Source organism: Coregonus clupeaformis, chromosome 16 (genome assembly GCF_020615455.1).
Source record: "Coregonus clupeaformis isolate EN_2021a chromosome 16, ASM2061545v1, whole genome shotgun sequence".
NCBI classification, from domain to species: domain Eukaryota; kingdom Metazoa; phylum Chordata; class Actinopteri; order Salmoniformes; family Salmonidae; genus Coregonus; species Coregonus clupeaformis.
This window is the reverse complement of record NC_059207.1, coordinates 33,021,168-33,044,102: the sequence shown is the minus strand read 5'-3', so window position 1 is coordinate 33,044,102 and position 22,935 is coordinate 33,021,168. Positions and strand designations below refer to the sequence as shown.

Sequence of the window (22,935 nt, the reverse complement as noted above, 5' to 3'; positions counted from 1 at the left end):
CCTTTTATTGTCCCCAGCACAAGGTGCACCTGTGTAATGATCATGCTGTTTTTTTATTTGTTAAATTTGTTTTTGTACTTTTACCCCTTTTTCATGATATCTAATTGGTAGTTACAGTGTTGTCCCATCGCTGCAACTCCCCTACGGACTCGTGAGAGGCGAAGGTCGAGAGCCGCGTGTCCCCCGAAACGCGACCCTGCCAAGCCGCACTGCTCGCTTAACCCGGAAGCCAGCCGCAGCAATGTGTCAGAGGAAACACTGTCCAGCTGGCGACCGAAGTCAGCTTGCAGGTGCCCGGCCCGCCACAAGGAGTCTCTAGAGCGCGATGGGACAAGGAAATCCCTGCCGGCCAAACCCTCCCCTAACCCGGCGCTGGGCCAATTGTGTGCTGCCTTATGGGTCTCCCGGTCACGGCCGGCTACGACACAGCCTGGGATCGAACCCGGGTCTGTAGTGCACTGCGATACTGTGCCTTAGACCGCTGCGCCACTCGAGAGGCATGATCATGCTGTTTAATCAGCTTTTTGATATGCCACACCTGTCAGGTGGATGGATTATCTTGGCAAAGAAGAAATTCTCACTAACAGGGATGTAAACAAATTTGTGCACACAATTTGAGAGAAATAAGATTTTTGTGCATATGGAACATTTCTGGGATCTTTTATTTCAGCTCCTGAAACATGGGACCAACACTTTACATGTTGTGTTTATATTTTTGTGCAGTGTAGAGCAGTGCTGCCTTTTTTTCTGTTTCTATTCAGTATCGACAAATGCTTCAACGACTCATTTAATAAACGTTCTCTCTGCGTGGTGTTTTGAGAAACGCATGTTACATCTTCGGCCGTTGTTGGAACGATGCGTCGTTAAAACACTCCTAAGCCCAGGTGCGTCTTTCTCACTGTTCACCGTTTACTCCCGTTTTTATCAGGGTGTTGAGACAAACAGTTAACAACATTAGAAAGCTAGAATTCACGTATTTTTAACCATAAATCACCCATATTTGGTGGGTGTTAATTTGTTTGCCTTGTGTTTGATTTGTGAGCTTTAAATTGGTGGGCAGGCTTTTGTTATAAATCAAACAAAGTAGACTAATGATTCTGAAAAAAAGACACTCTTTGCCTTTACCAAAACAATGTTTTTGTTGCATATTTCAGTCTGGAACCTGCCTAGGTGTAGGGGTGTTGTAACCAATTCTAAATGGCACGTTAGCGGTTCGCAAAATAGCACTGGTAAATAGACGTGACGCACCTATTTAAAAAAATGCAGCTTGTGGTTGGAACACAGGCCTATTCCCTACTTAAATCAACCAGTCTATTTTGAATTTGTGATAAAGCAGTCGTGATTAAGCAAGGAATGTAGCTTGTCTATAGTTTTGTTTGTGTATCCCATCAGTTAGATACGTTTTATAGGCAGTATTTCTATAGGCCTAATGGGATCTTTTATGCGCAGCACGCGTGTGTATAGACTAGAGGGAGTGGTCGGATCAGAATTGAGTGAGTGAGGCACGGAGTGTAAAGAGAATGTAGGGGAAAGAACTGTGATCACTTGGCCTTGGTTTATTTTTTGTTGTTTTAAACAAATGGAACACTAGAATCAATGTGAAATAAAGGTCGTCTTTGTGAAAACATTTTACCTTCCCGACCAGGCAACCACAAAGCAGATTCCACTTGCCGGACTGTTCAGTTTACCTGCCCCGGGCCATTGGGCAACCGTTAATGTCAACCCGATATAGAAATATGCTATCTGAATGTAACAAAATGCTGTGTCTTGCTGAACGCGGACCCAGATTCTCATGGAAAGTTCAAAAGGGGAAAGATAGTTCCAGGGAGGGTCCTCTTCAGACAGACTCTCCCAACAAATGACGAGTTTGGGTAGGTGGGGCTTAAAATGCGGGCGGGAATCGTGCTCATGTTTAGCTAGGGCAACAAGCAGATACGGCAGTGACGTGCGTCCCATTTCTGACTCATCCTCTCTGTCCCAACTGAAGCCGGAACTTCTACAGACGTGTAAGCTGGAGCGTTGTGGGAGGCAACCCATCTGTGTAGAGAGACGAGCTAAACATTGGCCTTTAACACCATGTCTGTAGGGGGAACAAATCCATTGCTGTGGTGCAACCTGTTAGTCCTATAAATATGAATGTCATGTTGTTCCTGTTTTTTCTTGTCCTGTTGATAACCTCTGTCTTCCTGTGTTTGACTCAGCCCTATGAACTTGCCCTTTAGTTATAGTTCAGATCATACTAGGCCAGGGGTTCCCAAACTTTTATGGGCCACGACCCCATTTTGATATCGAAAAATTATTGCGACCCCAACCAAGTGAAAAACATTGTTGAGGTCAGGGCTCTGTGCAGGCCAGTCAAGTTCTTTCACACCGATCTCGACCAAACATTTCTGTGTGGACCTCGCTTTGTGCATGGGGGCATTTTCATGCTGAAACAAGAAAGGGCCTTCCCCAAACTGCTGCCACAAAGTTGGAAGCACAGAATCATCTAGAATGTCACTGTATGCTGTATGTTAAGATTTCCCTTCACTGGAACTAAGGGGCATAGCCCGAACCTTGAAAAACAGCCCCAGACCATTATTCCTCCTCCACCAAACCTTAGAGTTGACACTATGCATCCGCCAAACCCAGATTATTCAGTCCTGTTTCAGCATGGCAATGCCCCCATGCACAAAGCGAGGTCCATACAGAAATGAAGAGAATGGCGCCGAAGAAGATGGCAGCCGTTTTACACCTCTCTAACCAATTGTACTATTATGTGTTTTTTTTGTGTTATTTGTAATTTATTCTGTACATAATGTTTCTGCCACCGCCTCTTATGACCAAAAAGAGCTTGTGGATATCAGGACAGCGATTACTCACCTCGTATTGGACAAATCTTTTTTTCTTCAACGAGTTGGACGCGAAGGATATCCTTCAGACACCCAACAAGGCCCAAATCCCCGTCATTCACGTGAGAAAGAGACGGCGATATCGTGGACGTATGTCGGGGTGCCTTGGAAGGATCCGACGGCGAGCGAGTAAACTGCCTCTTCCATCAATCCTATTAGCCAATGTTCAATCATTTGAAAATAAATGAGACGACCTAAGATTCCGGTTAAAAACTGTAATATCTTATGTTTCACCGAATCGTGGCTGAACGACGACATGGATAACATACAGCTGGCGGGATATACGCTACATCGGCAGGATAGAACGGCTGACTCCAGTAAAACAAGGGGTGGCGGTCTGTGTATATTTGTAAACAACAGCTGGTGCATAAAATCTAATACTAAGGAAGTCTCAAGGTTTTACTCGCCTGAGGTAGAGTATCTCATGATAAGCTGTAGACCACACTATTTACCAAGAGAGTTTTCATCTATATTTTTCGTAGCTGTCTATTTACCACCACAACCGATGCAGGCACTAAGATTGCACTCAATGAGCTGTATAAGGCCATAAGTAAACAGGAAAAGGCTCATCCAGAGGCAGCACTCCTAGTGGCCGGGGACTTTAATGCAGGGAAACTTAAATCCGTTCAACCTCATTTCTACCAGCATGTTAAATGTGCAACCAGAGGGAAAAAAAACTCTAGACCACCTTTACTCCACACACAGAGATGCTTACAAAGCTCTCCCTCTCCCTCCATTTGGCAAATCTGACCATAGCTCTATCCTCCTGATTCCTGCTTATAAGCAAAAACTAAAGCAGGAAGCACCAGTGACTCGGTTAATAAGGAAGTGGTCAGATGACGCAGATGCTAAGCTACAGGACTGTTTTGCTAGCACAGACTGGAACATGTTCTGGGATTCTTCCGATAGCATTGAGGAGTACACCACATCAGTCACTGGCTTCATCAATAAGTGCATCGATGACGTCGTCCCCACAGTGACTGTACGTACATACCCCAACCAGAAGCCATGGATTACAGGCAACATCCGCACTGAGCTAAAGGGTAGAGCTGCCGCTTTCAAGGAGCGGGACTCTAACCCGGACGCTTATAAGAAATCCCGCTAAGACTTCAGACGAATCATCAAACAGGCAAAGAGTCAATACAGGACTAAGATTGAATCGTACTACACCGGCTCTGATGCTCGTCAGATGTGGCAGGGCTTGAAAACTATTACAGACTACAAAGGGAAGCACAGCCGCGAGCTGCCCAGTGACGCAAGCCTACCAGACGAGCTAAATGTTACATTTTACATTTTAGTCATTTAGCAGACGCTCTTATCCAGAGCGACTTACAGTTAGTGAGTGCATACATTTTTTTATTTTTTTTTTACTTCTATGCTCGCTTCGAGGCAAGCAACACTGAAGCATGCATGAGAGCATCAGCTGTTCCAGATGACTATGTGATGAAGCTCTCTGTAGCCGATGACAGTAACACTTTTAAGCAGGTCAACATTCACAAGGCCGCAGGGCCAGATGGATTACCAGGACATGTACTCCGAGCATGCGCTGACCAACTGGCAAGTGTCTTCACTGACATTTTCAACATGTCCCTGACTGAGTCTGTAATATAATAGTTTCAAGCAGACCACCATAGTCCCTGTGCCCAAGAACACCAAGATAACCTGCTTAAATGACTACCGACCTGTAGCACTCACGTCTGTAGCCATGAAGTGCTTTGAAAGGCTGGTCATGGCTCACATCAACACCATTATCCCAGAAACCCTAGACACACTCCAATTTGCATACCGCCCCAACAGATCCACAGATGATGCAATCGCTATTGCACTCCACACTGCCCTTTCCCATCTGGACAAGAGGAACACCTACGTGAGAATGCTATTCATTGACTACAGCTCAGCGTTCAACACCATAGTGCCCTCAAAGCTCATCACTAAGCTAAGGACCCTGGGACTAAACACCTCCCTCTGCAACTGGATCCTGGACTTTCTGACAGGATGGCCCCAGGTGGTAAGGGTAGGCAACAACACATCTGCCACGCTGGTCCTCAACACGGGAGCCCCTCAGGGGTGTGTGCTTAGTCCCCTCCTGTACTCCCTGGTTACCCACGACTGCGTGGTCAAGCACAACTCCAACACCATCATTAAGTTTGCCGACGACACAACGATGGTAGGCCTGATCACTGACAACGATGAGACAGCCTATAGGGAGGAGGACAGAGACCTGGCATTGTAGTGCCAGGACAACAACTTCTCCCACAACGTGATCAAGACAAAGGAGCTGATCGTGGACTACAGGAAAAGGAGGGCCGAGTACGCCCCCATTCACATCGACGGGGCTGTAGTGGAGCAGGTTGAGAGCTTAAAGTTCCTTGGTGTCCACATCACCAACAAACTATCATGGTCCAAACACACCAAGACAGTCGTGAAAAGGGCACGACAACGCCTATTCCCCCTCAGGAGACTGAAAAGATTTGGCATAGGTCCTCAGATCCTCAAAATGTTCTACAGCTGCACCATCGAGAGCATCCTGACTGGTTGCATCACTTCCTGGTATGGAACTGCTCGGCATCTGACCACAAGGTGCTACAGAGGGTAGTGAGTACTGGGGCCAAGCTTCCTGCCATCCAGGACCTCTATACCAGGAGGAATTACTCCAGCCACCCTAGTCATGACTGTTCTCTCTGCTATGACACGGCAAGCAGTACCAGAGCGCCAAGTCTAGGTCCAAAAGGTTACTTAACAGCTTCTACCTCCAAGCCATAAGACTTCTGAACAGTTAATCAAATGGCTACCCGGACTATTTGCATTAACTATTTGCATTTTTACGCTGCTGCTACTCGCTGTTTATTATCAATGCATAGTCATTTTACCCCTACCTACATGTATAAATTACCTCGACTAACCTGAACCTCCTGTATATAGCCTCGTCATTCTTATTTTATTGTTACTTTTTTTATTTAGTTAATATTTTCTTAACTCTTATTTTTCTTAAAACTGCATTGTTGGTTAAGGGCTTGTAAGTAAGCATTTCACGGTACGGTCTACACCTGTTGTATCTGGCGCATGTGACAAATACAATTGTATTATATTTTTCTGTTAGAAACATGCACAGCCGAGGGAAGGGGGGGCATGGTTCGCTTTTGAAAGACTCTCCAATAAGAATTATTTCCTCTGAATCCACTGATTGTCACTCATCTGTATAATGCGTTCAGTTTCCCAAATATGTCTGTTACATAGGCAAGGAGACACATTTTATTTTCATTACACAGAAAGTCAGTGTTTTAATTTTTTTTTTTTACATCCATTGTGAATGACAGCAGTTCCTCTCTCAATGCGAAAAATCTTTCCAACACTCCCCCTAGATAACCACCAAGCCTCGGTGTGCAATAGAACATTGTCATGCTCTGATCCCATATCTCCACATAGTTTTGCGAACAGTCGTGCGCGCGGTGGATGTGGTTAAATGTAGTTTACAATCAAAGTTATCTGCTGCAGTATATCTGAGTTCTGTGCTCCTGCTCTTTTACCGCCAGTTTCTCTCGGTGTATCATATAATGCGTCCATATGGCAGAGCGAGACACATTCTTAACTAGAGTGCAGAGGCCTGCATCAATACCTTTGTCTTATCTGACAAAGGTATTGATGTGAGTTTCTGTGCCTCTGCCTCCCCACACATTGTTTTCAACATATGAATTGTGGCCGGTAATATCAAAGTCGCTGCAATAGTGTGTGGTTTCATAGCGTAGCGGGCCTAGCCATTCACCGTGGGAATAATTAATGTGCAACGGTCAAGTGCAGCCTTTTCCCATATTCTAAAAGCGCTCTCTGGTTGAATTTGATCTTTTAGATTTGAATAATTTTCATTTCGATTTTTAAGATGAACCACATAACCATGAGTTTGAGATACAAAGACGATATTATAATATATTTTATTTTGTGAAATGTTTTATTTTTCAGGATTTTGGAAATTCTCCCACAACCCCATATTCATATCAGGTGACCCCACATGTGGTTGCAACCAGTAGTTTGGGAACCGCTGTACTAGGCTGTGTGGTATCATCTGCCAAAAGTCCAATGTGAACACGGCCATAGGAACGTTGTGGTTGCTTGAAGTAGAACAGTATTTGATCTCTCAATTGGGTTTAGACAGTGCCTCTTGGCCTATGTATATGCTATGGTTTATTATGTTTATTTTGTATCGTATCATTCTATGCCTCAGATTATCTTTATTACAATCAAAGACAATGGATCTTATAGGCCTGAATGTGAAACTACTGATACATTCTTTTGAGAAACAAGTTGTTCATGATTGATTAGAACATGCTAAAACCTCCACTGCCTTGTCTTTGCCTCACCTAAGCGCTCTGCCTCTCACTGTTGTGTTTTGTGTAGTCTCCAGTGTCAACGGTGGCCTACTTAGTCCCTATGGATGCATGTGTTATGTTGGCCTTTTCAGAGTTGGAGTCATGGAGTGTGTCTACTGTCAAGGCAGTCTGCCTACACTTAGGAGAAAGGGTGTGTTGAGCTGTCTGAAATCAGGGGTGACATCCATATTTGTTCTATGATAACCTCTAACTCAACTGGTAACATTACCTCTTGATTTTGTCAACCTGCACCTTTCCCACTTGAGTAGGTCATTTAGATGCTTGTGTTATCTTTGGCCTTTTCAGCGGCAAGTTGGTGTCGCCAAAATGGAAGAACTTCAAAGGCCTGAAGCTGCTGTGGAGAGACAAGATCCGGCTCAACAACGCTATCTGGAGGGCCTGGTACATGCAATGTAAGAGCTCCACACACGGCTTCATACTCTATTCTGTCTCTCACTAAAAACAGCAAACCCACTGTTGTAACGAAGTTGAACTTGGCTGAAAAAAGTATGGGGATTAACGCTTGTGCAGGGGTATTTTTGGTTGGGTCTGGAGTGCCATTAAATGGCACTTGAATCCCCTTCTGATTGAGAAGTACAGTGGGGAAAAAAAGTATTTAGTCAGCCACCAATTGTGCAAGTTCTCCCACTTAAAAAGATGAGAGAGGCCTGTAAATTTCATCATAGGTACACGTCAACTATGACAGACAAATTGAGGGGAAAAAAATCCAGAAAATCACATTGTAGGATTTTTAATGAATTTATTTGCAAATTATGGTGGAAAATAAGTATTTGGTCACCTACAAACAAGCAAGATTTCTGGCTCTCACAGACCTGTAACTTCTTCTTTAAGAGGCTCCTCTGTCCTCCACTCGTTACCTGTATTAATGGCACCTGTTTGAACTTGTTATCAGTATAAAAGACACCTGTCCACAACCTCAAACAGTCACACTCCAAACTCCACTATGGCCAAGACCAAAGAGCTGTCAAAGGACACCAGAAACAAAATTGTAGACCTGCACCAGGCTGGGAAGACTGAATCTGCAATAGGTAAGCAGCTTGGTTTGAAGAAATCAACTGTGGGAGCAATTATTAGGAAATGGAAGACATACAAGACCACTGATAATCTCCCTCGATCTGGGGCTCCACGCAAGATCTCACCCCGTGGGTCAAAATGATCACAAGAACGGTGAGCAAAATCCCAGAACCACACGGGGGGGACCTAGTGAATGACCTGCAGAGAGCTGGGACCAAAGTAACAAAGCCTACCATCAGTAACACACTACGCCGCCAGGGACTCAAATCCTGCAGTGCAAGACGTGTCCCCCTGCTTAAGCCAGTACATGTCCAGGCCCGTCTGAAGTTTGCTAGAGTGCATTTGGATGATCCAGAAGAGGGTTGGGAGAATGTCAGATGAAACCAAAATATAACTTTTTGGTAAAAACTCAACTCGTCGTGTTTGGAGGACAAAGAATGCTGAGTTGCATCCAAAGAACACCATACCTACTGTGAAGCATGGGGGTGGAAACATCATGCTTTGGGGCTGTTTTTCTGCAAAGGGACCAGGACGACTGATCCGTGTAAAGGAAAGAATGAATGGGGCCATGTATCGTGAGATTTTGAGTGAAAACCTCCTTCCATCAGCAAGGGCATTGAAGATGAAACGTGGCTGGGTCTTTCAGCATGATAATGATCCCAAACACACCGCCCGGGCAACGAAGGAGTGGCTTCGTAAGAAGCATTTCAAGGTCCTGGAGTGGCCTAGCCAGTCTCCAGATCTCAACCCCATAGAAAATCTTTGGAGGGAGTTGAAAGTCTGTGTTGCCAGCGACAGCCCCCAAAACATCACTGCTCTAGAGGAGATCTGCATGGAGGAATGGGCCAAAATACCAGCAACAGTGTGTGAAAACCTTGTGAAGACTTACAGAAAACGTTTGACCTGTGTCATTGCCAACAAAGGGTATATAACAAAGTATTGAGAAACTTTTGTTATTGACCAAATACTTATTTTCCACCATAATTTGCAAATAAATTCATTAAAAATCCTACAATGTGATTTTCTGGAGAAAAAAAAATCTCATTTTGTCTGTCATAGTTGACGTGTACCTATGATGAAAATTACAGGCCTCTCTCATCTTTTTAAGTGGGAGAACTTGCACAATTGGTGGCTGACTAAATACTTTTTTCCCCACTGTATAGCCTACAGTTAATGTGTACAAATCATATTTAATCAATCTGGGTAAATTGATTTCTGCTCTCAAAATCATATTAGGTATATTCTCTGATTAGGATAGAGCAGGGGTGTCAAACTCATTTTAGCTCAGGGGCCACATGGAGGAAAATCTATTCCCAAGTGGGCCGGACCGGAAAAATCATGGTATATATATAACTTAAAAATAACAACTTCAGATTGTTTTCTTTGTTTTAATACGATCAACATACAACATAAAGCTGGAGCCTGAGGACAGTGTGTCCAAAATAGTACAAGCACAACATCACTATTAATCATAAAACACGTCAAGTTTATTTGAAAATTCTAAAGAAAAAGAACACACAAACACACAATGCCTCAGTGATTAACAGAACTGTTTCACAGATCACAGAACTATATCAGGGTGTCATTTCTCAGGCAGAAATGTAGATAAAAATAATGAAATCCTGTTCCCCAAACAAGTGCAAGAACCACAGAGTCAAGAATAGGTTAAATATACAAATAAAATAAAATCAATTAAAAACAATAGCACATCAACATAAAAACATATAAACATAAATCTGAAAGCGTTGCTCAAACTCCCGTAACAGTCCGTTATTTTATCTTTGAACCGCTTCATGTCTGCCACATGTTGGGTCGCGCACACATTTTTCAGACAGGGGAAGTGAGCTGCATCACCACCGGCAAGTTGCGTCTCCCACAATGACAGCTTCAACTTGAAAGAACGTATGCTGTCATAATACTGCGTGGCAACTTTGTTGCGCCCTTGCAGCTGTTTGTTCAAGTTATTCAGGTGCTCTGTAACATCCACCATAAATGCAAGGTCCTGCATCCATTCTGCGGAATGAAATTCTAACACTGGTTTGCCCTTTTCTTCCATGAACTGTTCAATTTCTTCTCGTAAATCAAAGAAACGCCTCAGCACAGCACCTCGGCTTAACCATCTTACCTCAGTGTGGTATTGCAGGCCATAGATGTGGTCTTTCTCTCTGAGAAGGCTGTCAAACTGACGGTGATTCAGGCTTCTGGATCGGATTAAATTAACAGTTTGGATGACCACCTTCATGACGTTATCCATCTTTAATGACTTGCAACACAAAGCCTCCTGGTGCAAAATACAGTGAAAAGTCAAAAATCACGTCCTCCATTTGCAGATTGCACTTTCTCTCTGAACTTTGTCACAACGCCTGCTTTTTTCCCGATCATTGAGGGCGCACCATCTGTAGCCAGGCTGACAGCGCGGGACCAGTCCACTCCGACCCTGTCCAGCGCGCACGACGAGTGCGGTAAAAATATCAGCTGCTGTCGTTGTATCTGTCATCGGCACCAACTCCACGAACTCCTCGGTGACCGGTCAATGTGTCATCAACTCCGCGGATGAAAATGGCCAGTTGTGCAACATCTGTAATGTCCGTGCTTTCATCAATTGCAACAGCGAATAAGTCGACTTTACTTTTTGCTTCAACTGGCTTTCCCAATCCACTGAAAGATTGGAAATCCTGTCTGCAACTGTGTTTCTTGTCAGGCTGATATTTGCAAAAGCCTGCCGCTTTTCAGGGCACACAATCTCCGCTGCCTTCATCATGCATGTTTTTACAAATTCACCCTCACTAAATGGTTTTGAAGCCACTGCGATTTCATTAGCAATGAGGTAGCTAGCTTTCACTGCAGCGTCACTGATGTCTCGGCTGTGAGTAAACACAGACTGTTGTTTCTTCAGACCCGCCAACAGTTCATTCACCTTCTCTCATCTCCGCTGTCCTTGAAAGTTGTCATATTTGTCGGCATGAAGACTCACATAGTGGCGGCGAAGGTTATATTCTTTCAGCACTGCAACATGCTCTGAACACACCAAACATACAGCTTTCCCATTCAATTCCGTGAATAAATAGGATGACCATTTTTCTTGGAACACTCTGCACTCTGCGTCCACTTTTCTCTTTTTTGACAGAGACATATTGGGGCAATGAGGGTGCCAAAGCACATAATGTTAAAAGTAGAAGCCGTAATAAATATCGCGGGCAAAACAAAGTAGCTCATTGGCTGCACGTGCTTGACCTACTTGCTCTGCCCCGGTATAAACAGTTTGCTTGCTTAACACAATTGCTATTGCGCCATCCAGTGGACGCAATTGGAACAGCAGTTTATTTTATTGAAAAATTGCAGCGCATTTTTATACTTTACAAAATTATGATGTATTTTTTTTTTTTGTTTTGTTTCTTTAAAAATCATCTCGCGGGCCGGATTAAACCCGTTTGCGGGCCTGATCCGGCCCGTTGGCCGGACGTTTGACACCCCTGGTATAGAGGGTGTGTTATTTGGTGTGTTATTTTCGCTCATATGGTAGCTCTTGCATGTGTTCTACTCTACAGATGTGGAAAAGAGAGAGAACCCTGTCTGCCATTTTGTTACTCCTCTGGATGGTACCATGGACATGGAGGACCATCGTCCGGCAGAGGTAAGGAAGGGTAGTGGATTTCAGATTAGATAGGCAACACTACCATACAGCTGCTTCACCCTAATAACCAAACTCTTCTTTTTGATCACTTTTTTATCCCATACGTATCGTTTTAGCTCCTTTTTGATCCCATACGTATCGTTTTAGCTCCTTTGCATTACCTCTTCATTATCAATCATATGATTTTTCCTCTCATCTGTTCCACTCCAACCCATGGCTCTCACCCCTCCTTACCACTCACTCCACTTTCCTGTCAACCTCTCCTCATGTTCTTTTCTCCCTCCCCCTCTATCTTCCATAGGCAATAGCCACAGAGGGTAAATATTGGAAAAGAAGAATTGAAATTGTAATTCGAGAGTATCACAAGTGGAGGACATATTTCAAGAAAAGGGTAGAGTAATGGATTTTGTTATTGCCTGAAATTGTGCCTTTTCTGTGTTTATATTAAAGTACCGCAATGTCGCAATTAAACAAAGTAGGCTAATGTTCAAGACTAAGCAGCAGTAGGCCTATTTTAGGTTCTTGTCAGTTGCTTTAACTGGATGGTGAGGCAACCAGTTGAATATCCTACATTTACTATGCTCTACTACATGTTATACTTTCAATATAGGAATCTGCCAAATAACATAGATTTTCCAATTTGTCACAGTTACAGAAGCACAAGGATGACGATCTCTCAAGCCTTCTCAAGGTATGCATTCTTAGCGTTCTTGTATGTGGTGCTGCCTCTATTCAAATTTGGTAATAACAAAGGAGTGGTTAACACCCAAATAATCAGTACATCTGAAATCTAATGTGAAAATGAAAAATAATAGGTTATTAATGTCACAGAATAAATTAACTAGATGTGGGTAGGAAAGTTGTAGGTTATGTTCTAATGCTGTTTTTGAGTACACATACACTCACTCTCCTATGTATTTATTTGGACAGTGAAGCTAAAACGTTTAATTTGGCTCTATACTTCAGCATTTTGGATGTGAGATCATATTTTTCATATCAGGCAACAGTACAGAATGTCACCTTTTATTTGAGGGTATTTTCATACATATCTGTTTTACCGTTTAGAAATGAAAGCACTTTATGCATCTAGTCCTCCCATTTTAAAGTGTCAGAAGTATTTGGGCAAATTCACTTATGTGTATTAAAGTAGTCAAACTTTAGGATTTGGTCCCATATTCCTAGCACGCAATGACTACATCCAGCTTGTGACTCTACAAACTTGTTGGATGCATTTGGATTTTGTTTTTGTTGTGTTTAAGATTATGTTGTGCCGAATATAAATTAATGGTAAATAATGTATTGTGTCATTTTGTAGTATTTTATTGTAAATAAGAATATAATATGTTTCTGAACACTTGATTACCGAAAATCATGAATGAATCACGTTTTCAGTTCTGCCCACACATTTTCTATAGGATTGAGGTCAGGGCTTTGTGATGGCCACTCCAATACCTTGACTTTGTTGTCCCTAAGCCATTTTGCCACAACTTTGGAAGTATGCTTGGGGTCATTGTCCATTTGGAAGACCCATTTGTGACCAAGCTTTAACGTCTTGAGATGTTGCTTCAATATATCCACATAATTTTCCTTCCTCATGATGCCATCTATTTTGTGAAGTGCACCTGTCCCTCCTGCAGCAAAGCACCCCCACAGCATGATGCTGCCACCCCGTGCTTCACGGTTGGGATGGTGTTCTTTTGCTTGCAAGCATCCCCCTTTTTTCTCCAAACATAATGATGGTCATTATGGCCAAACAGTTCTATTTTTGTTTCATCAGACCAGAGGACATTTCTCCAAAAAGTACGATCTTTGTCCCCATGTACAGTTGCAAACCGTATTCTGGCTTTTTTATGGCGGTTTTGGAGCAGTGGCTTCTTCCTTGCTGAGCGGCCTTTCAGGTTATGTCGATATAGGACTCGTTTTACTGTGGATATAGATACTTTTGTACCTGTTTCCTTCAGCATCTTCACAAGGTCCTTTACTGTTGTTCTGGGATTGATTTGCACTTTTCGCACCAAAGTACCTTCATCTCTAGGAGACAGAACGCGTCTCCTTCCTGAGCGGTATGACGGCTGCGTGGTCCCATGGTGTTTATACTTGCGTACTATTGTTTGTACAGATGAACGTGGTACCTTCAGGCATTTGGAAATTGCTCCCAAGGATGAACCAGACTTGTGGAGGTTTACAAAAAAAATTCTGAGGTTTTGGCTGATTTTTCTTTTGATTTTCCCATGATGTCAAGCAAAGAGGCACTGAGTTTGAAGGTAGGCCTTGAAATACATCCACAGGTACACCTCCAATTGACTCAAATGATGTCAATTAGCCTATCAGAAGCTTCTAAAGACATTACATCATTTTCTGGAATTTTCCAAGCTGTTTAAAGGCACAGTCAACTTAGTGTATGTAAACTTCTGACCCACTGGAATTGTGATACAGTGAATTATAAGGGAAATAATATGTCTGTAAACAATTGTTGGAGAAATTACTTGTGTCATGCACAAAGTAGATGTCCTAACCAACTTGCCAAAACTATAGTTTGCTTTTGACTACTTTAATACACATAATTGAATTTCTCCAAATACTTATGACGCGTTCAAATGCGGGCACTAGATACATAGTACTTTCATTTCTAAATGGTAAAACAGAATATATAAGAAAATGCCCTCAAATAAAAGGTGCCATTCTTTACTGTCACTTCATATGAAAAAATGTGATCTCAAATCCAAAATGCTGGAGTATAGAGTCAAATCTTCACTGTCCAAATAAATACGTAGGGGAGTGTAATAGGCCTACTTCAATTGTGCAAACAAACACCGCCCAAAAAAAAAAAAAAACACCGCTTGTTGCATAATTATTTGGATTGTTATGAGGCATATGTCTTATCAGAGAGACTGCTTGGAATCAATTTGAGTATGCAATGTGCATGTTTCATAATTGTTTTATCTTACTCTGTTAAATAGATTAGTTATATGACTGATATGCTGTATAGTGTGTGCACTGCATGTTTTTTTTGTGTGACTGGCTGGCTTGTTGCATTTTGAATACCCCAAGGGGCCAGAAGAGCAGTTTTCGCTGTTTGGGGAGGTCTTTCCAGACACCTTCTGTGTGTCCCTTTGTCAGGATGAGGAAATGGCTGGGCGCCGCGTTGCTCGCAAGAGCTGTGAGTCACCCGTCCCCATGGAGATGGACCCACTCTTTGACATGGACGTGCTGATGTCAGAGTTTTCTGACACACTCTTCTCCACGCTGGCCTCCCACCAGCCCATGGCCTGGCCCAATCCCAGGGAAATAGGTGAGGGCCTGCCACCAACATCCCATTCCATACACCAGGGCTTATCAACTATATTCTTACAGGGGCCAGATTTGATATGAATGATATTTACAGTGGGGAAATAACACATTTATTTAGAAAAGAAGTCCGTTTTTCAATCATGTCAATAACTGTTTTATGCCTCCCCTGTAGTCCCAAATTAAGTCAATTTAATTGATTTGAAGATGTCACTAACTCCCTAGTCCTTGCCGATGACAAGCATACCCATAACATGATGCAGCCACCACCATTCTTGAAAATATGAAGAGTGGTACTCAGTGATGTGCTGTGTTGGATTTGCCCCAAACATAACACTTGTATTCAGGACAAAGATGTAATTTCTTTGCCACATTTTTTTGCAGTATTACTTTAGTGCCTTATTGCAAACAGGATGCATGTTTTGGAATATTTGTATTCTGTACAGGCATCCTTCTTTTCACTCTGTCATTTATGATAGTATTGTGGAATAACTACAATGTTGTTGATCCATCCTCAGTAATCTCCTATTACAGCCATTAAACTCTGTAACTGTTTTAATCTTTGTAGTGACTGGGTGTATTGATACACCATCCAAAGTGTTAAATTAATAACTGCACTATGCTCAAAGGGATATTCAATGTCTGTTTTTTTTACCCATCTACCAATAGGTGTCCTTCTTTGCGAGGCATTGGAAAACCTCCCTGGTCTTTGTTGTTGAATCTGTATTTGAAATTCACTGCTTGAATGAGGGACCTTACAGATAATTGTGTGTGGGGTAGTCATTTAAAAATCATGTTAAACACAATTATTGCACACAGAGTCCATGCAATTTATTGTTATATATATATTGTGATGTCACGAGAGGCTGTGTCCTGGAGGGACGTTACATCCCCCTGAGGTGGCTGCAAACCCAGACAGCTATGGCTCCATCTGCTGGTATGGTCGGGAACTCCACCCCTCTATGGCCAATCTTCCCACGCAGCTGAAACAAATGAGGAGCTGATGAGCTGAAGGTTTGGGAAGGGAAGAGACACAGTCTCCAAGCTGGGCTCTCTGGAGGACAAGAGTGCTGCACGTCCACTTCCATGAGGAATATAAGGATTTGGAGATACTTACCTTTGGGAAATACTCACCTTTGGATATATGCACCTGTGGAAATACGTGAGAGACATTTGGAAGGACTTTTTGCTGGGTTGGCCACTAGCTGCAACGTGGACTACAGTAAGGCTGGGGAAAAGTTATCTGAGCGAGTGAGAATTATGACTTTGGATGTGGAAGAGACATCCCTGAACTGTTAACCCTTAAAGAGCCACAAGAGAACAGAATTTTGTTATATTTTCGTTAATTTCCCAAGACCTATAATAAAATCCTTGTTTTGTTTGAACCTTGTCTCCTTGCACTACTTGAGCAATCCCGCTGAAAGCTGTGTAGCCTCTCGTGACGTCACAGATGGTGGAGAATACGGGCACGCTCAAGCGTTAATAGTGCATGTCAGAGGAGGATACCGAAGGTTTGATCACCCAGTTTTCCAAGTTGGCCGTAGGGCTCCCCGCCCGACTGAAATGGAGGACATATTGAAAGCCCTTGTTGCTGGCCAGCAAGCCCAGATGCAAGCAAACGTGGCTCTCTTGGAGGAGCAAAAGAAAGCCAACCTTCTGAAGGCAGAGGAATTGCAGTTGCAGAGACAGAGGGTGGTCCAAAATACCCGCCCAATAAAGGCAAGTGACTTTATATCTAAGATGGGAGCTACCGATGACATTGAGGCATACCTGCATGCATTTGAGGCCACGGCCACTAGGGAAGCCTGGCCCAAGCAACAGTGGGTTGGTCTGTTAGCCCCCCTTTCTAACCGGGAATCGCTGAATGCTGTCCGGGACCTGGGCCCTGACCAGGTTACTGACTATGATGCCCTGAAGTCTGAGATCCTCAGCAGATATGGACTCACAAAGTTTGGTATGGCCCAGCGCTTTCACAGCTGGACCTTCCAACCAGACCAACCTCCTCGGGCGCAGATGCATGAACTTGTCCGAATCGCAAGGAAATGGCTGGATCCGCAGAGGAATACAGCAGCGGCGGTGGTGGAGGCCGTTGTGGTGGATCGTTACCTACGCGCCCCTGCCTTATGAGGCAAAACGGTTCATCAGTCAACAGGCCTTGACCACGGCTGATCTGACCGTGGAAGCTGTGGAAAAGTACCAGGCCACAGCGGAGATGCTGAATGCTTCCCGAAAAGACCCCAGGAGTGCGGCCCCACCACAAATGGGAAGAACCCGTCCAAAGGACCCCAAGGTCTCGAACCCAGCCACGTCAGGGACTTATCCCGGCTCCAGGGGGAGCCAGAAACCAGGCGGGTCCAAGAAGAGTACACCAGGAGGGGGGAAACTTCGACAGTGTTACCGGTGTGGGGAGATGGGACATATCTCCTGGCAGTGTGGAAACCAGCCGATGAACCTATGCCCACTGCGGAGTCCTCCAGCTCAGCACCCACACACCGTTTTGCCTCGCTCTTGGGAGTCGTAGATGGCGGCCCAGATCGACCCCCCCACCTGCCCGGTAACTGTGAATCACCATGATGTGGAGGCCTTACTGGATTCTGGTAGCCGGGCCACCCTGGTGCGTAAGGATTTGGTGGGCCCAACGTGTCTGACCCCGGGGAAAGTCCTCCCAGTTTCCTGTGTCCATGGGGACACCAGAGAATACCCCATTACTGAACTTACAATGACCAGCACACGGGGAACCATACACACGACGGCGGGGGGTGGTTGATTCCCTCCCCGTCCCTGTCCTAATTGGACGAGACTGCCCAGCCTTTTACCCACTCTGGAGAGAGTCTCAGGAGAGGATAACCCGAGTACCTCGGAAACGGAGAGGCAAGACTCATCCTGGGAAGGCTCCGGTGCAATCCTCCGAGTTACTCACTCCCGCCCGGGCTCTGATAGGGATGGCAGGTGCCCCGACCGACACCGAGACTGGTCCGGATACGGGAGAAGAGAACGCAGCCCAGGAAAGTGCTCCGTTCTCCAGTGAAGAAGACGTCCCAGGCACCCAAGAGCTTCCCCCTCTCACAGGCCAGTATGGTACGGCTCAATTACAAGATCCTACTCTTGCAAATGCCTTAAGAAATGTGCAGGTATTAGAAGGTGTAGTGTTAGGTGATAAGACAAACCCTACTTACCCCCATTTCGCAGTAAACCGGGGGTTAGTATATCAGATAGTCAAGAAAAATGATGAAGTGCATGAACAGCTCCTCGTGCCACAGCCCTATCGGGCCACAGTACTCAACCTAGCACACACACACCCGCTAGGGGGCCCACTTGGGGGTAGAGAAGACTAAGGAAAGAATCATGCAACGTTTCTTTTGGCCAGGAGTACACAAAGAGATAGAGAACTACTGCCGTAGTTGCCCTGAGTGTCAGCAGGTTGCGCCAAAGCCCACATATAGAAACCCGCTCATTCCCTTGCCCATTATCGAAACTCCTTTTGAGAGGATTGGATTAGACATAGTCGGGCCCTTACCGAAAAGTTCCAGGGGACATCAATACATTCTGGTCATTCTGGACTATGCATCCCGGTACCCGGAGGCCATTCCGCTGAGGAAGGCTACATCCAGACAAATCGCCAAGGAGCTGTTCCGTCTCTCAACTAGTCTGGGAATCCCAAAGAGAGATATTGACGGACCAAGGGACTCCATTCATGTCCAGGGTGATGAAAGAACTCTGTGCTTTACTGAAAATCAAACAGCTGAGAACCTCGGTCTACCACCCCCAGACAGATGGCCTAGTCGAACGTTTTAACAAAACACTAAAATCCATGCTGCGGAAAGCGGTAGGGGGAAGATGGCGCAACTGGGATCAGCTGTTACCCTACATATTATTTGCGGTGAGAGAGGTACCTCAGTCTTCTACTGGTTTTTCACCCTTTGAGCTCTTGCTTTCCTACAGACCCAGAGGACTGCTCGACATCGCCAAGGAGGCCTGGGAGGAGCAGCCATGCCAACAGCGGACACTGATCGACCATGTCGGGGCTATGAGGGAGAGAATGAAGGCCATCTATCCCATGATGCGGGAACACCTGGAGGCCAGTCAGCGGCAACAGCAAGCCTCCTACAACAGATCTGCTCAACCCAGGGAGTTTAAGCCGGGGGACAGAGTGCTGGTCCTGGTGCCAACCGTTGAGTGTAAATTCCTGGCAACCTGGCAAGGACCATATGAGGTCATTGAACGCATGGGAGAAGTAAACTACAAGGTGAGGCAACCAGATAAAAGAAAAACTGAGCAGATTTATCATGTTAACCTTTTAAAAGAAGTGGCACGCCAGAGAGGCGCTGTTCAGCTGTCTACCCCCACAGAGACCAAGGAACCGCGCGAGAAGAGGTTCAGCTGGGTCCAAATCTGTCCCCACATCAACGACAGATGGCCCTGGAACTCGTGGAGCAGAACCAGGATGTCTTCTCCTCCCTTCCCGGTCACACAGAGGTGGTCCAACATGAGATCCGCACCATGCCTGGCCGAACGGTAAACCAGCGCCCGTACCGCGTGCCAGAGGCTCGTAAAGTGGTTATACAGAAGGAGGTAAGGAAGATGCGGGAGTTGGGAGTAATCGAAGAGTCCCACAGTGCCTGGGCAAGTCCCATCGTACTAGTTCCCAAGCCAGACGGTTCAGTCCGATTTTGTAATGACTATCGAAAGTTGAATGAAGTGTCTGAATTTGATGCATACCCAATGCCTCGTGTCGATGATTTAATAGACTCCTTGGGGCATGCTCGTTTCCTAACCACTCTTGATCTCACAAAAGGCTACTGGCAGGTGCCCCTGACCCCGGCGTCTAAGGAGAAGACAGCCTTTGCCACCCCGGAGGGGCTCTACCAGTATACCCGACTTCCGTTTGGTCTCCACGGGGCACCTGCCACGTTCCAACGCCCTGATGGATCGAGTCCTTGCGCCCCACAAGAGTGCATGCAGCGGCTTATTTGGATGATGTTGTTATACAAAGTCCGGATTGGGCCAGCCACATACCCCCGGGTACAAGCGGTGCTGGATTCGCTCAGGGAAGCAGGGCTCACGGCAAACCCGAAGAAGTGCAAGCTGGCCTTCAGTGAGACAAACTACCTGGGGTACACCATTGGGCGGGGGTTGGTCAAACCACAGGAAGCCAAACTGCGGGCCATACAGGACTGGCCGCAGCCCATCACCAAGAAGCAAGTAAGGTCATTTTTGGGCCTCGCTGGCTACTATAGACGCTTTATTGCAGATTTTGCTACCATAGCTGCACCGTTGACCGGAGCTGACGACCAAACGCCACTCACGAATGGTGAAGTGGAACCCTGCGGCGGAGGCGGCTTTCCTCAACCTGAAGCGAGCACTCTGCTCCAGTCCGATCCTGGTGGCACCAGACTTCAAGAAGGAATTCATTGTCCAAGCGGATGCTTCGGAGGTGGGTCTGGGTGCTGTCCTCACCCAGGCACATGACGGTGAAGAACATCCCATTCTCTACCTAAGCAGAAAGTTACTTCCAAGAGAGAAGAACTATTCAACGGTGGAGAAAGAATGTCTGGCTGTAGTCTGGGCCCTGGAGTCCCTTCCGGTTCTATCTCCTGGGCCGACGTTTCATGGTGGTATCTGATCACGCCCCTCTGCAGTGGATGGCCAAGAACAAGGAATCAAACAGTAGAGTAACCAGATGGTTTTTGAGCTTGCAACCGTTTAACTTTTCTGTTGTCCACAGGGCTGGCAAGCACCACGGCAATGCGGACGCCCTCTCCCGGCGTGATGCCTTCTTCGCTGCCTTTACCCCGACGAGGACGTTGGTCCCGAGGAGGGGATGTGTGATGTCACGAGAGGCTGTGTCCTGGAGGGACGTTACATCCCCCTGAGGTGGCTGCAAACCCAGACAGCTATGGCTCCATCTGCTGGTATGGTCGGGAACTCCACCCCTCTATGGCCAATCTTCCCACGCAGCTGAAACAAATGAGGAGCTGATGAGCTGAAGGTTTGGGAAGGGAAGAGACACAGTCTCCAAGCTGGGCTCTCTGGAGGACAAGAGTGCTGCACGTCCACTTCCATGAGGAATATAAGGATTTGGAGATACTTACCTTTGGGAAATACTCACCTTTGGATATATGCACCTGTGGAAATACGTGAGAGACATTTGGAAGGACTTTTTGCTGGGTTGGCCACTAGCTGCAACGTGGACTACAGTAAGGCTGGGGAAAAGTTATCTGAGCGAGTGAGAATTATGACTTTGGATGTGGAAGAGACATCCCTGAACTGTTAACCCTTAAAGAGCCACAAGAGAACAGAATTTTGTTATATTTTCGTTAATTTCCCAAGACCTATAATAAAATCCTTGTTTTGTTTGAACCTTGTCTCCTTGCACTACTTGAGCAATCCCGCTGAAAGCTGTGTAGCCTCTCGTGACGTCACAATATATATTGTGATGTCACGAGAGGCTGTGTCCTGGAGGGACGTTACATCCCCCTGAGGTGGCTGCAAACCCAGACAGCTATGGCTCCATCTGCTGGTATGGTCGGGAACTCCACCCCTCTATGGCCAATCTTCCCACGCAGCTGAAACAAATGAGGAGCTGATGAGCTGAAGTTTTGGGAAGGGAAGAGACACACTGAGGGGGGGGTGGGAAGGGAAGAGACACAGTCTCCAACCTGGGCTCTCTGGAGGACAAGAGTGCTGCACGTCCACTTCCATGGGGAATATAAGGATTTGGAGATACTTACCTTTGGGAAAATACTCACCTTTGGATATATGCACCTGTGGAAATACGTGAGAGACATTTGGAAGGACTTTTTTGCTGGGTTGGCCACTAGCTGCAACGTGGACTACAGTAAGGCTGGGGAAAAGTTATCTGAGCGAGTGAGAATTATGATTTTGGATGTGGAAGAGACATCCCTGAACTGTTAACCCTTAAAGAGCCACAAGAGAACAGAATTTTGTTATATTTTCGTTAATTTCCCAAGACCTATAATAAAATCCTTGTTTTGTTTGAACCTTGTCTCCTTGCACTACTTGAGCAATCCCGCTGAAAGCTGTGTAGCCTCTCGTGACGTCACAGATGGTGGAGAATACGGGCACGCTCAAGCGTTAATAGTGCATGTCAGAGGAGGATACCGAAGGTTTGATCACCCAGTTTTCCAAGTTGGCCGTAGGCTCCCCGCCCGACTGAAATGGAGGACATATTGAAAGCCCTTGTTGCTGGCCAGCAAGCCCAGATGCAAGCAAACATGGCTCTCTTGGAGGAGCAAAAGAAAGCCAACCTTCTGAAGGCAGAGGAATTGCAGTTGCAGAGACAGAGGGTGGTCCAAAATACCCGCCCAATAAAGGCAAGTGACTTTATATCTAAGGTGGGAGCTACCGATGACATTGAGGCATACCTGCATGCATTTGAGGCCACGGCCACTAGGGAAGCCTGGCCCAAGCAACAGTGGGTTGGTCTGTTAGCCCCCTTTCTAACCGGGAATCGCTGAATGCTGTCCGGGACCTGGGCCCTGACCAGGTTACTGACTATGATGCCCTGAAGTCTGAGATCCTCAGCAGATATGGACTCACAAAGTTTGGTATGGCCCAGCGCTTTCACAGCTGGACCTTCCAACCAGACCAACCTCCTCGGGCGCAGATGCATGAACTTGTCCGAATCGCAAGGAAATGACTGGATCCGCAGAGGAATACAGCAGCGGCGGTGGTGGAGGCCGTTGTGGTGGATCGTTACCTC

At 45.6% G+C, this 22,935-nt stretch overlaps 1 protein-coding gene across 5 annotated transcripts in view; it reads left to right on the top strand.

Moving 5' to 3' along the window:
- The window catches only part of LOC121584867 (MLX-interacting protein-like), a 50,840-nt gene that overhangs the window by 11,363 nt on the left and 16,542 nt on the right, over nucleotides 1-22,935 (top strand). For 2 of the 5 annotated variants that reach the window (XM_041901044.2, XM_041901048.2), the window contains exons 2-6: nucleotides 7,562-7,668; nucleotides 11,839-11,924; nucleotides 12,226-12,315; nucleotides 12,574-12,615; nucleotides 14,976-15,216. In XM_041901044.2, the coding sequence (XP_041756978.1) occupies nucleotides 7,562-7,668; nucleotides 11,839-11,924; nucleotides 12,226-12,315; nucleotides 12,574-12,615; nucleotides 14,976-15,216 (566 nt within the window). The remainder of the gene's footprint in view (nucleotides 1-7,561; nucleotides 7,669-11,838; nucleotides 11,925-12,225; nucleotides 12,316-12,573; nucleotides 12,616-14,975; nucleotides 15,217-22,935) is intronic. The other 3 variants (XM_041901047.2, XM_041901045.2, XM_041901046.2) reach the window with 3 other exon arrangements.